The sequence below is a fragment of the Chaetodon auriga genome, chromosome 17, assembly GCF_051107435.1.
Source record: "Chaetodon auriga isolate fChaAug3 chromosome 17, fChaAug3.hap1, whole genome shotgun sequence".
Taxonomy (NCBI): Eukaryota; Metazoa; Chordata; class Actinopteri; order Chaetodontiformes; family Chaetodontidae; genus Chaetodon; species Chaetodon auriga.
In genome coordinates, this window is record NC_135090.1 from 24,086,028 (window position 1) to 24,100,993 (window position 14,966).

At 46.8% G+C, this 14,966-nt stretch overlaps 1 protein-coding gene across 1 annotated transcript; it reads right to left on the reverse strand.

The window, feature by feature from the left end:
• Window positions 1-376: 376 nt before the first annotated feature.
• On the reverse strand, window positions 377-14,352 carry LOC143335307 (uncharacterized). The gene is made up of 8 exons (XM_076754607.1): window positions 14,036-14,352; window positions 13,193-13,282; window positions 13,043-13,099; window positions 12,533-12,942; window positions 9,642-10,924; window positions 6,375-6,445; window positions 5,769-6,127; window positions 377-3,976 (listed from the first exon to the last, which is right to left on the reverse strand). Exons 1-8 carry the CDS (start codon window positions 14,251-14,253, stop codon window positions 1,992-1,994), a joined length of 4,473 nt encoding a protein of 1,490 aa, XP_076610722.1. The 5' UTR covers window positions 14,254-14,352; the 3' UTR covers window positions 377-1,991.
• Between the last annotated feature and the right edge of the window lie 614 nt (window positions 14,353-14,966).

Consider the following 14,966-nt stretch of genomic DNA (forward strand, 5'->3'; position numbering starts at 1 on the left):
TATATGTCTTGTAAATTAGTAATTCATCTTAAACATAATTAAACATTATGTTTGGTAATAAATTAATTTAAGCGACAAGAAATCCGAGTAGCCGAAAGAGCCAGAATTTCCATCACGACTGGACCAGCAGCTCCAACGGCACCATCTTGCAATCAATCAATCAATCAATCAAGCGATAAAAATGATGTAGCACTTCCGGTTGACCCGGTCACCTTCAAAATAAATGTTGGACTTTACAGAAATACATCAGATCACAGCAAAGCAGATGATGCTGTGATCCATCGTGTTTCTGTTCTATCAGAACTATTTCCAGCATTTTTCTCTAAAACGTCTTGGAAATCCAGCTCAAACATCACTGTCAGGGTTGATTCACCACCTTTCGCACTTCTTCATATTTTTGATCTATCTGAATCATATTTTGGATAAATTCAGATTAACACGAGTTTCTGTTGTCTCTGACACGAATAAACCAATAAACAAGACCAAAGTCCTTCTTCTAAAATAAACTTTACTGGTTGCAGCCTGTAAACTTCGGACATAGAACCAGAACCAGAACCAGACGTGACATTAATCTGTCTTTTCAGTTCCAGTCTGAACTCAACACATTCAGTCAACGACAGCTGATCGATACATGATTCAGGAAGAACAGAAAAGAAAATCATCGTTTGTCTCAACAAGCAAAAGTAAACCAGATTCATCAAAATGGAGAAAAGTCAGAAGTTCCTGTCCTTGAATGTGTCTCTGCAGCTGTAACATGGTGTCCTTCAGCTCGAGACAGCAGAACCGTCTTCACCTCTCAGGTTTTCCTTTTAGTCTTTGGACGCATCAGAACAGTGTGAGAATACTCCTTCACTTCTTTCCATTCCTACTTTGAAGCAACGCTATTGGTCTGCTGCTGGGTCATGTGACATCAAACCATCAGACCACAACATCCACGATCATAAACTCTCTACTTGTTCTCAGGTAACTTCAGGACTCGTCTCAGTTTCACTAGAAAAGGCACAAACCTGCTTCGAGTCTGAAGTGACCGTCCTGTGGTCTGGCTGTCATCAGGCAGTCGGCTCTCTCACTGAAAACACAACTCTGGCTACAGAGATGGACTCTGGGAAACGTACGGGGCAGTTTGAAGCTGCATCACAACTTTTGTTTTTCATTACGAAAATTTCCTAAAAAGTATCGACACATTTACATCAAGTGTCGCCGGCAAACTGCAGTGAAACAGAGACGTTCCACGGTTCCACTGTAAAGGAACAGAAGCTTTGCAGGATATCTGAAATGTGTGTAGAAGAGTAAAATCTGTGGAACAGATTGAGTTTTATCTTTAAAGATGCAGCTTCCCACTTCGTCAAGGACGCTGACACCTTCAGCCTTCTCAGTTCCTCAGCATGCTTCACATTAATGTGTCCACTGTGACTCGATGGGTGGGGCTGACTCCACCTCCACCTGCAGAGATTCAGGCCTGCAGGAGCCTCCTTCAATCATGTCACATGATTGTCTGAGTTCAACTCTAAGTCAACACAGAAAGATGCTTGAAATGGGAGAATTTACCTCTACGTCAACTTGCTTTATTCAGAATGCCTTTATTAGTCCCCCGAAGGAGAAATTCATGTCATGTCATGACGTGTGAGGCTGTGGGCAGCTTTCCATTCAGCATGTGTAGAGAAGAAGGAGCTCATGAGCTCATCCATGACTTCACATGAACACAAGCTGCATCTCAAACAACTCTGACTGGAGGAGTCTCACCTCCTGCTGAACGAGGGCCCGTCAGAAGGTCGGGGTTCGACCTCTGGCCCCTGCAGTCTGCACGTCAACGTGTCCTCAGCCACGATGCTGGATCCCCATGTGGATAGTTATTGCTCCTGGCCAGCAGGTGGCGCCTTGCACGGCGTCCTCTGCCACCAGCGTTTGAGTGTGTGTAAACGGTGAAATGCTGGCTCGATGGAATGTTGGTAAGACGAGGAAGGTGCCATATGGATGCAGTTTATTTCCTTTTACGTGTCTGCAGCTGTTTCTGTGTGACACTTCATGTGATTATTGAAGCTTTGCCTCCAAGTAAAACTTTTACCACAAACGGAACAACTGAACGGTTTCTCTCCTGTGTGCGTTCTCATGTGCACCTTCAGATGTCCACTTTCAGTGAAGCGGTTTCCACACACAGAGCAACTGAACGGTTTCTCTCCTGTGTGGATTCTCAGGTGTTTTCGTAACGATCCACTGCAGGAGAAGTATTTCATACACACTGAACAACCGTACGGTTTCTCTCCTGTATGAATTCTCGTGTGCTCCTGCAGATTTTTCTTGCGACGAAACCTTTTGCCACATTGAGAGCAGCCGAACGGCCTCTCTGCAACATCTCCTCTTCCATCACCTTCAAGGACTTTGGTATTTTTTGGAGAGTTTAAACTTGATCGTGACTCTCTGGCTTCATTACAATCATCAGCACTGACTTCGGTCTGAGGTTTGGGCGAGCTACTGGCTGGAGGTTCAGCCGCCTTGTTCTCCTCGATCTGAGTTGGAGGCATCTGAGACGACTCACCATCACACTTGTGGTTTTTAAGATTATACCTCCAGGCAAATCTTTTGCCACAAACACAGTAAAGGAAGCGTTTCTCCGAGGTGTGGACGGTCATGTGGTTGGTCAGATAACCTTTTTGTGCGAACCCTTTCTCACAAAATGAGCAGCTAAATGGTTTCTCTCCTGTGTGAGTTCTCATGTGGATCTTCAGGTTTTCCTCACCACAAAATGCTTTTCCACACTCAGAGCAGATGAAGGATTTCTTATCAGCGCTGCCTCCCACATCACCGACAGGCTCTTTATCATTTGTCACAGACATTAAACCTGACTGAGGCTCCCTGGTCTCCGTCCAATCATCCTCTCGGACTTCAGCCTCGTGTTCAGAGGAGTCTGAGGTGTTGTCGTCAGAATCTGATCCTCCACGGTCCTCTCCACCAGCCGCCGTCTGCGTGTGTTCGGCCTCTCTGTCCTCCTCGGTCTGGCTTTGGTCGAGCTGCGACGAATCGCCGACACACTTGTGGCCCTTGAGTTCATGACGCCAAGCGAACCTTCTGTCACAAACGCAGCAGCGGAATCGAATCTTCCCCGTGTGACGAGCCATGTGCTGGATCAAATATCCTCTTTGTGTAAACTTCCTTCCACACACGGAGCAGCTGAACAGGTTCTCATCAGGATGAGGCCCCACGTCCTTCCTCAGATGATGACTGTAGCAAAGCCTTTTATCACACTCGCTTCTATCACAGTTGTGTTGTTCAACTCCTGAGTGCCAAACCAGTCTTCTGTTACAGACGGTGCAACTGTGTCTTCTGTCCCCGCTGTGGACGGACATGTGCTGGATCAGATATCTATATATTGTGTACTTCTTTCCACACACTGAGCAACTCAGTGGTTTCTCCCCCGTGTGCATTCTCATGTGAGTCTCCAGAAATCCGTTTCTGGTAAATTTTTTACCACATTCAGAGCAGCTGAATGGTTTCTCCTGAGAGTTACACCTCTTCTCATTTACAGCGTCTTCCTTATTCTTCAGAGGGCTCAAACCTGACTGAGGCTCTCTGGTCTCTTCCCAATCATCACAACTGACTTCAATCTCAGCGACAGAAAATTCTGAAGTCTTGTAATCAATATCTGCTTGTAAAGGTCTGTCTGGATCTGAGTTCCTGGCTGGTTCTGGTCCTCCACAGTCCTCCTCAGTTTCTGTCTCTTCAGTTTGTCTCTGATGAAGCTGTGAGGACTCAGGTTTCTCTTCATCCTCTTCTTCACTCTTCACAGGAACTGGACTGAGTGTGAACTTGGTGATACCAGCCTCCTCCAGCCCTGGAAGCTGCTCCTCGCTGGTCCACAGTTCCTCCTGTTCCTCTTTAATGTGTGGGGGCTCTGGTGGCTCCTCCTGGTCCAGACTGGATCTCCACTCCTGCTGCTCAGGAGGATCCTCATCTTTACTCACCAACAGCTGCTGGACGCCTGCAGGGGAGAGGACAGAGAGTTTAAAGGTGAACTCCTGTAATTTTCCACCTCAGCAGGTGTTTCCAGGTAAAACAGAAAACAAAATGTGTCAAATGAGCAATGAAATATTAAAAATCCTTTATCATAACAGCTAAAAATCACAAGACCCAGATCATGACATCGAGAATAATGACGCAATGAAACAACGTGAGACAACATAAAAACTTAGATGTAAGAAACAGACACAAATAAAAATAAAAAACATACAAAACATTTCACAGGAAACTATAATAATATAATAAAATATCAACTGATCCTCAGTGAGACCAGGACACGACGAGTCAGACCTGAGCTGAGTTTCAAAGGTTCAGGCAGTGAACAAACAGCAGAAACAGCTCTGAGTTAGCGTGCTAACAGCTAGCTGCAGTCCGCTCCTCTTTGCACCTGAACAGGTGACGTCTGATACTTTAGCTCCTCGTATTAAAAGCCCTCCACATGTCGTGTGATGCATTATGGGTAATGTAGGCACCAGGTTTTGATGAGGAAGAATGTGTCATATAAAAAAGACGATATCTCTCACTGAGCCCGACCCTGAGCCTGAGCCAGACCCTGACCCTGAGCCAGACCCTGACCCTGAGCCCGACCCTGACCCTGAGCCCGACCCTGAGCCTGAGCCTGAGCCCTACTGTCACATCTGACACATCTTATTCAGTGTCTGTTGAGTTTGAATGAAATGTGTTTTATGATTTATTTAATGTAACAGTTAAACTCGTCTTAGTTCATTCAGAGGATGAAGGTTTCAGAAGGAAAACTGGATCTGGATCTGGTTGTGGTTCTGGATCTGGTATTGTTGCATAGAGTCAGTGAACTGGAGTTTAGAAGCTGCTGTGAGATCTGATTTATCTGCACACAGCGTTCAGTGACATGTGTCCTGTGTGTCCTGAGATCAGTCTGAAAGGACAGTAAACCCACCATCGATGCGTTCAGGGGACACATCCTGTTTTCATGCTGAATTAGCAGTTCGAGTCTGTGTTTACTTCAGAGAGAAATCTTCACTTCACAAACAAAGCAGCGAATCACTGGAGGCGAATTCAGACCACAAAATCCAAAAACCTGTCCAGTCTGCTCAGAAACACAGTTTTCATCTTTCTACTGATGCTGAACTGACAAGAAGACGCCGACGGGACGTTTCTACAGAAAAGGGTCTGCAGACACTTCAGGAAGTGTTAACGTCAATCAGCTGATTGATCAATGGACTGATCGATTGAGCTGAACTTGTATGAAGTTTATTTTATCTATTATCAGAACATCTAGTTTACATTCTGCCCCCACATGTCAGCAGCTGCAGTAAACTTAGATCCAAAAAACAAAGTGAAGCACAAAGTGACACGAAGAGAAAAAATTTAAGTGCAGTCGAAGTACCGCAAACGTTACTTCAGGACAGTGACGTTACTGGTAACTGTACTTCACGTTAGTCACGTGTCACTGACTGTTGACACTTCTGCTTCACATTAAACGCAGTTTAACATTTAGTCCCGAATGCTAAGCTAACCACACGGGGCTAACATACGGCTATCACAGTTAGCTTAGCTACCGGAGAGCTTCCGGCTGTCACGAGGAGTTTCGACACGTTTACCAGTTTCTAGTTTTACGACACAAACGAGACTTTGACACAGACTTTGGTGGCGGTCTGTCGGTGAAAGACGGAGAACCGGCAGGAGTTAGCGAACATGTGCTAACATCACGGCATCAGCCGTGTTCTGGTCTCGGCTTCGCTCGGGCTCCTCGGGAGCAGTAAGCAGGGACTGACCTGCCCTGTGCAGCTTCACTTCGGGCTTCAGCACGGCATCCAGCAGCCTCCTCTGGCGGCAGATCTCCCGCTCTGACCGCTCGACTCTGTCTTCGTACTCCGCCACGGTTTCCTCCAACAGACCGACGATCTCCTCCGCAGCCGCCGTCAGCCGCTCGGTGAGCAGCGCTCTCAGCGCCGGGATTTCAGCCGCTTCTTCTCCTTTTTCCACCTGCAGCAGAAAGTCTTCAGCGGCGGCGCTGATCCGCTCATGTACCGACACCCGCAGCAGCTGCACGGCGCACATTTTCCTCCTTCTCTGCGCTGCTGATGGTCCCCGCGGCCAAGACGGAGGAAGGAGGTAAACAGCTGTCACACTTCTGACAGGAGTTCCGCATAAACAGAAGCGAAGCGGAGAAAACGAACAGCGAACCCTGCTGGACTGGAGGAGAAATAACAAAATCTACTTTTTCTGAACCAAAAGGAAATAAATGTGAAGAGCTGTTTCTGAGCTCACTGGTCTCCCACTACATTACTGGGAAAGCGGTTTCTCCCCTGTTTAGACTTTACAATGAACCTGATTACTCACGTGAATGTACTGACTGAAGGAAGTTTCTCCCCACTGACCCCGCTGGCTTGCCGTACATCTTACCTTCTACCTGAACTCTGAGCTCATCACATGGAGGCATTGGTGACCCCTGACAGAATGAATTCAGGGTGAAAAGCATAAAAAATCCAGACAGCTTCGACTTTCAGCGTAATACTTTTAATGCTCATATATAAGTTTTATTCTCATCGTGTATAATTACATGCTTTGATTAGCGGTGAGTCACTTCAGTGATTTATGGGATCCTGATCACAGAACACTACTGGAATCGTTTCGCCTAAAACAGGAATTTATACCAAAGTCAGTAAAAAGCGTGATGTGTTTCAGACAGTCTCTTCTCTTCTTCAGCTCCCACGTTCTCCAAAGAACTCACTCATTTTTTAACGTTCACCTGTGCAACTTCACGCTGCCATTAAAATGCAAGAACCAAATTTTTGTTCAACCCGACAGAAATGACTCAACTCTGACTTTATTCTTCATTAACACACGATGTGCAGATCTGCTGCCTCCAGGCGCTGAGGTGATTCTGGTCATCCAGCTCCACTCCCTACAGGAGCCTGTTGAGGTCAAACCTGCAGAGAACATCTTGTCGTTTGGTCAGATCACCACAAACGAGCCACTCCAGAATTTATTTGTGACCAAATGTTTTGGTTGTTCTGCCAAAAAGATTCCAGTTCATCCAGAAAAAACAGTGTGAAGCAGCTGCAGAGCTGTGACGATCCGTGTCAGCCTCCAGAGGACCTGAGCACCTGTCAGAGGTGAGGAGATACCTCAGGTCAGAAAACCTTCAAAGACTCTGTTTGGATCAAACCCTCAAATATTGTCCAGACTGTAAATATTCTGTCCACAAATCTGTTTAAACAGTTTAAGAACTGCACTCACTGCACCAACAGGTCAGATTACAGCGCTGCACCTTAAAGCTCCGCCTCATCAATCCAGAGTCCTTCAGGCCTTTTGTTCCTCTGCATTCACAACTTACGATTTTCAGTTTCAGAAACTTACAGAAATGGTCAGACACCAACATAACATCTGAAAGTGTTTTTTCAACATCCTGAATCATTAATGAGTTCTCCTCACAGAGTATCGGGTTCAGGTCTGCTAGTGGAACTTGTCCTGCAGGTGGTCTGACTCTGGAGAAAGTACACCTGCAGAACCATAATACACTGTCCCACATCACAAAGTGATTGGCCACGTATGGGCAGGCGTGATGTTGTGCAACCAACATCACCTTCAGGCGTTCGCATGCAGACCAGGTATGAACACTTTTGCCTCTCGACAGTTCAGCTGTTCAGCGGATCTGATGGGATCTGACAAACGGAGCAGAACTGCACTCATCACTCAGGTGATCTGGTTCTGGAGGAAACGACTCAGTCCTGCAGCAAAACCACCACACGTTCTCTGACTGTTTAGCAGCATCTGACCCCCCGACAGCTTTCCCCGCTGACGGTCTGACAGAGCATGTCCACTTCATGCAGTGACTGACCGCGTTTGGACACGTGACATGTTAACAACTAAGTGCGACACCACCAAAGTGTTCATCATTATTCGTACGATTCATCGCATCTCATCCACCTCTACGATCAAGACTTTTCACCCGTCCTCAAATGTTTCACCCCTGTAATCACTCCTGCCCTCAGACACGGCCGGACGATGCACAGACAGCAGTTACATCTGCGGATCTGATGGACTGGGTCAAAAAAATGACCTTGGATATTAAGAGTGAATGGGTTGGGGGTGGGTGACATCATACATCACTAACAAAATAACATTAATTACATTCTCTAAGTTTCAGGTGTGGGGATGGGAATTGAGACCCAGAACTGGTGAGAACCAGTTCTAAATTGTCCAGTCCCTTGAAATCACACACCTCCAAGTTCATCAATCCTTTTATTGATGCCGGCACGTTTTCTGAAGTCTCACAGTGCAAAACAAACAGCGGACACGAAGAAACAGTCCAGAGTCCAACAGTTAATCTCCGTGAAATGATCATTTCAAGTGAGGGTGGAAACACCAGCAACACGCTGAAAGAGCTTTCTACACAACATGGGCTTCAGTTCCAGGAGTGCCATGAATGTATCTGACACATCAGTATGACTGCTTCTCCACTGAGCAGCACGTCGGTCATCGAGGGTAATTATGATATATAACGTCAGCTGGTCTTTACTCTAAGAAAACCATAAAAACCAATGCTGTACAAACATTCTTCTGCTCCAACACAACTGATCAGGAATCAATAAAAAATGGGCCAATAAGCAGAATCAATAATGGTACCGTTATCAACAAAATCTAATCAATTCCCATCCCTATTCAAGTGCTGTGAGCATTTCAGCCCAAGGCACAGCAGCGTATCTTCATTGGTTATTTAAATCTCCCAACATGTCAACGGGATGGATCAGGCGCTAACACTGCTGAAGCTAACGTCATCGGAGCTAACGTCGTCGTAGCTAACATTGCGGGAGCTAACATCGCGGGAGCTAACGTTAAAGTTCTTTTATTTCAGAAGCTGTTGAAGTTGAATTCTGTTTCCTCCTGTCAGTTTCTAACTACAGTTTTTGTTGTTGTTGTTTTTTTTTTGATTTGCATAAATATCCCACAATATTTGCTGCACTAAGAATACGGAGTGCAGAACAGCTGAAAGCAGCATTGCTAACCATTAAAGTTAATCCTTAAGGAAAACACTTAATACCACAGATAATCTAAAAGGCCAAACAGGCCACGGGAACCAGTCAAGGTGAAATGTCCACGAGGTGCAGGTCTCTGAATCAGAGGAAAACGTTTGTTCGGGCAGGTGGAGGATTTCTGTGTCCATGAAAATTGCGATGGTGTCAGAGTTCTGCCACGTGAACCAGACATGTCCAGTCCGGGGTCAGGTTGGGTAACTCCAATGATCGGACTCTCGAGGAAGAGCGTGCTGTTTACTTCACCAGACAACTCAACCAACACAAAAACCAAAGTGAAGAAAACAACTTGGCAACACGAGTTAACGAACTGGAAGAATCTTCTTCATTTCACGATGAAGGGCCACTTGTTTTTCTTGATCTGGATCTGGAGGAAAAGGGACGCCACTGCAAACCAACAGTACACTGCCTGGATGTAGCTCCACGTCTCACATTCTACATTATCAATAATGTATTTCTGATCAGTTCAATCACTGAACTATAACAGTGGAAGAGTGAACACTCCTGGACAAGAAGCTGTAAGTCCCAGAAGTTTGACATTTGGCTGCATCCCTGACCGCCTCTCTGACTCAAAGGCTTCATCTTTGCTCCTGACCGATGAAACCATCATGATGTATTCAATGGCTCAACTGTGCTCACTTCATTGTGCACTTTGGCTGAATACGTGTCCGCAGACTCGACCACCCGACTGTCCGCGGTGTGCAGCTTCATGTGTCTCTTCAGATGTCCTGTGACGGTGAAACACTTGCCGCAGACTGAGCAGCTGAACGGTTTCTCTCCTGTGTGGACTCTCATGTGAATCTTCAGGCTCCCCTTCTGGGCACAGCTTTTACCACATATATTACAACTGAAGGGTTTCTCTCCGGTGTGGACTCGCATGTGTTTGGTCAAATCCCCTTTTTCAGCACAGCACTTTCCACAGAACGGACAACTGAAGGGTTTCTCTCCCGTGTGGACTCTCATGTGTTTCTTCAGGTCTGTTTTCTGAGCACAACCTTTACCACAAACGGTGCAACTGAATGGTTTTTCCCCCGTGTGGTACTTCATGTGTCTGTTCAGGTGTTCTTTGACGTGAAAACTTTTGCTGCACACGGAGCAGGTAAACGGCTTCTCTCCTGTGTGGATCCTCATGTGTCTGGTCATGTTTCCCCTCCCGCTGAAGTTCTTCCCGCAGAATAAGCAGCTGTATGGCTGCTCTCCGGTGTGACACCTCATGTGTGCCGTTAGTGATCCGCTGTCTTTGAACGATTTATCACAACCTGTACAAGGAAACGGTCTCTCACCTGTGTGGTCTCTTATGTGTCTGTTCAAGTTTCCTTTCAGACTAAATCTTTTGCCACAGTACGAGCACGGAAAGGGTCGCTCCTTCGCTGAAGAACCAACGTCGCTGTCGGGGGCTTCACTGTGTTTGAGACCCTCAATATCTGACTGGGTTTTGTTTGCTTGTGTCCAGTCACAATCGCTGTCATCAGTTTCAGTAGAGTCTACAGAATTGTCTTCACTAACTGGTTCTAAAAGTCTATCTGGATCTGGTCCTCCACAGACCTCTCCATCAGCGTCCGTCTCCATCTGTTCAGTTGAGCTGCTGGCTAACGGCTCTGCCTCGCTGTTCTCTTCAGTTTGTCTCTGATGAAGCCGTGATGACTGAGGTTCCTCTTCATCAGCCTCTTCTTCACTCTTCACAGGGACACTGAGTGTGAACTTACTGATATCGGCCTCCTCCAGCCCTCCAAGATGCTCTCCCTCCTGATTGGTCCACAGTTCCTCCTGTTCCTCTTTAATGTGTGGCAGCTCTGGTGGCTCCTCCTGGTCCAGACTGTCCAGACAGTCCTGCTGCTCAGGAGGATCCTCTTCTTGACTCACCAACAGCTGCTGGACGTCTGCAGGACACACTGCAAGACAGAAACACACATTATGGCAAACATACATTTGTGTCATCGAGCTGGGGAAGGGTTTTATGGACTGCTTGATTGATCGATTGATTGATTGATGTGTTTCAGCCTGCAGCGATGTGACTGTAACAGATACCAGCATCGATATTTTAGATATCTGATAATAACAAATCAGCCTGACTCCATGAAGCAGAGCGCTCCGAGGGACGCTGAACAAACTGTTCTTCATCATGGACCTCCTGCCCCTCCTCCTGGACAGACTGTCTCTAACAGATACAGGAAGTCTTTCCTGTCCATCCAGCCTGCAAAATGTCATGTCAAGACTTTTTTCTATATTTCTTTACGTTGTGTGTTCGATAAACATCTTTGGATATTTAGATTCTGTTGATTTTCTTTATTCTGTGTTGAGCTACTTAATTGTTTTTTGTTTATTTTTCTGCTCATGAACATCTCTCATAGCGCTGACATGTACACTGACAGCAGCAGGTTTGACATTTGTCCTGTCTGTTGTCTTATATGTTCTGTGAACTCGCGGCTGCAGCGACGATCGTCTTTCATTTTATTAAATTTGTTTCTTTCACATATTCATGAGCCCTCGTGGAGTCTCTGATGGAGGACCACTGAGAACACCAAATGTCTCACTCTGTGTCCTCACTTTGACGCAGGAAGCTGGTGTGAGACCAGCACATGTCCCACCAGTCCTGCGCGTCATGCTCATATCGCCTGAATCGGACTGACTGACGTCTTTCATTGTTTCTGTTTTATTGTTTCTTTAAAGACATTTTGAAGATTTTCTCTGTTTCCTTCAAGCGTGTTCATGCCAATGAAAACATTTTCTATGGGGACAATATGGAGGATTGTCCAGCTGTCTTTCTTAAAACATTCCAATCTCATGTTTTGGTGTTTGATTAAGTCCTAAACTCCTCATTATAAGAATACATTCGTATTCAATAAAGAAATCAGTGTGAAAACCGCCTCCTTCTGGACTCACAACCTGAGGGTGAGGACTCCCTCACGTGTCTACCCAGAATGCCGTCCACTGAGTCCTCCACGTCCATCATGTCCTCCACGTCAGGTTGAGATGAGAGTCAGGTCCATGGAGGGACACGACAGACTGGTTTAAATGAAGGATTCTGAATTCTGTTGTGCTGATTGACAGAACTCCGAGTCACTGGACCACAAACATCTCTCCGTTAGTCTACCACCTTCAGTCCAGAGTCTAAGCCCCTCCTGATGCACCACAGAAGAAAAGCCTCCAAACTCTGCGGTAAAACACTTTCGATTTCTCTCAGAATTGGTGTCGGTGACCACAGGTCGTTTGACTGCGTGTGAAAACTACAGCTCCCAGAAGGCTTTGCTAAAGCCCTTCAGTCTAAGGCTCATGGGAGTTGTGGTCGTTACTTGCTAACACAGTATTCGTTGTTTTATCTCAGTTTAAATGTGTTTTCATATTTTAGTGTTAATGCTGCAGCGAACAGCAGTTCATCAAAAAAACGGACAAAAATGTTTCCGTTCGGTTAAAACGTTCGTGTTTGCGGGGCCGATGCTAGCTAGCATTAGCATGTGTGCCGAGTCCGGGCTCCTCGGGAGCAGTAAGCAGGGACTGACCTGCCCTGTGCAGCTTCACTTCGGGCTTCAGCACGGCATCCAGCAGCCTCCTCTGGCGGCAGATCTCCCGCTCTGACCGCTCGACTCTGTCTTCGTACTCCGCCACGGTTTCCTCCAACAGACCGACGATCTCCTCCGCAGCCGCCGTCAGCCGCTCGGTGAGCAGCGCTCTCAGCGCCGGGATTTCAGCCGCTTCTTCTCCTTTTTCCACCTGCAGCAGAAAGTCTTCAGCGGCGGCGCTGATCCGCTCATGTACCGACACCCGCAGCAGCTGCACGGCGCACATTTTCCTCCTTCTCTGCGAACAAAGAGAGCCAGCGGGGACGTAAACACACACACGGAGTTCCGCATCGACGACAGTTCGCTTTGAGGAGAGCGAAGCGGAGCGACGAACAGCGAACCCTGTTGGACTGGAGGGAGAACAGTGATCGATCTGTGATTGACTGCTGATTGACACTAAGTTCAATGTTAAATATGAATGCAGGATGAAAGACAGCGCTGAGGCGTCACCTTCGTTCACGCCTCTGAACTTCTGCAGCTTCTGCGACGGCGTTCTGATTCTCGTCTCTGAGGACAAAAACCAGAACATGTTCGAGATGTCTAGAGACACGACAGTGAAGAAAAACACGAATCAGCAGTCACTTCAGTGTGACGACTCACCTGTCTGTCCCAGCAGAAGCACCGATGTTGGACCCTGCTGGACCAGGTTTTCCCTTCATGCGAGTCCATGTTGAGGGACATCTCTCATAGCTGGAGAAACAATGTCAAATAATGAGTTCTGCATGAAATAACAGGTAGGAAACTCACCTCCACCATCATCAGCGTGTCACAGCCACCTGAAGGATGCTCGGCGGCCATTTTGGACCAACAACACTCACACACAGGTGAGGTGGAGGCGATTCAGGCAGATGATTGGCTGTCCAGATGGAGAGTCAGGGAGCTCCAGACTGATGGACTGAGTCGGAACCTTTTCCTGTCCTCACAGCAGAACTCTGGTCTGAACCAATTTCAAACTTTCGGCTGATCAGCAGTGGATTTTATGACCAATGAGATGGACCAACACCTCTGACAGGTGTCGTCCAGGTGTGTGAAGAGTCACACAGACATACAACATCACCTTCATCAAAGGCCTGTGTGTGTGTGTGTGTGAGAGAGAGAACAGACCAGAGGCTCCTCAGCACAGTTCACTCACTCACTCACTCACTCACTCACTCACTCACTCACTCACGTATTTGGCGTGATTTCATTTACAGTTTGTCAGGACAGGTTCAGGACAGGAGAGGACAACGAGAGTGAGTGGAGAGTTTGTTGTTTGCTTGTTTTGTGTTTTGATGGACATGATGACGTTCAGTCTGTCTCTCTGTGATCGTACTGATGGATTAGTTGAATATTTGATGTTGCTGAGCTCGTGATGAAGATGAGCTCATCTTGTGTTTCCAGCTTTACTGAACGGCTCACCTTCGCGGCGCAGCATAGCTCTCAAACAGTTACCTGTTCAGTTACCTGTTCAGCAGGAAACGGGCCACTTCCGCGTCACTTTGAAGACCCCTGTCCCTCATCACAGACCTCCACCTGGGAAAGGCCACGCCGATGTTTATCCTGGTTTTCTGTCGTCGTCTGTCGCGACGTCGTTTCGCTTCTTCGTGTCTTCGCCTCTCCGGTGACGTCAGCTGCCGCTCCCTGACTTTCTCCTCCGCGACATGATAGGAGTGATCCTCCATGAGGCTGGAAGAGTGAGCTGAGCTGAGCTGGCGTTAACAGAGACTATTACTACCATTACTAGCACTACTTCTTCTTCTTCTTCTGCTGCTGCTGCTGCTGCTTCTCTTCTTCCTCTGTTGAGTTTTATGGCGGTTAAAATCCACATGACTGTCACCACCGCCACCTACTGGACAGGAACAGCCTCACAGTGAAAACTACTCCGTGTCCAAACAGTTTCTTCTTCTTCCTCTTCTTCTCTGTCATTGTTGCTCTTCAGTGATTAATCAGAAGACTGTGTTTCTTCCATGTCATCTTTTTTGTTTTCCTCCCTTTGCTGCTGATATCAGCTCCATTCATTCGTCATCACACCTGTCGCTGTGTGTCAGTAAGTTTGACAGGTTCTGGTTCATCACGTCTCCAGCAGGTGTCGATCTACAATTTCAGTTACATACTTATACATACATATGAACGTTCACGTCTCTGAAAACTGTAAAGACGTCTGTCACTGTCTCCGCGTTCCTTCATGAAAGTTTGGACATCTGCTTTGTCATTTTAATGATACTTTAAAGGATGGCCCCGTGGTTAATGACACACACTAACATCAGTATGCTGAGTCTGCAGCTTCTCAGTGAAGAATGAAAAGAAGGTCCTGACTGAATTATTACACCCAGTAAAAAACTGGACTGTTGTTCACACAGGATGTGATGCTGCTCTGTGTGGTATTTGCCCCGCC

Excerpts from the sequence above, each read along its gene's own strand:
- LOC143335307 (XM_076754607.1), bottom strand. The coding sequence starts at position 14,253 with ATGGAGGATCACTCCTATCATGTCGCGGAGGAGAAAGTCAGGGAGCGG. Across the intron at positions 13,283-14,035 it reads GCCCGTTTCCTGCTGAACAG|CTATGAGAGATGTCCCTCAA; the intron begins GTAACTGAACAG and ends TTGTTTCTCCAG. Across the intron at positions 10,925-12,532 it reads AGTGAAGCTGCACAGGGCAG|TGTGTCCTGCAGACGTCCAG; the intron begins GTCAGTCCCTGC and ends TCTGTCTTGCAG.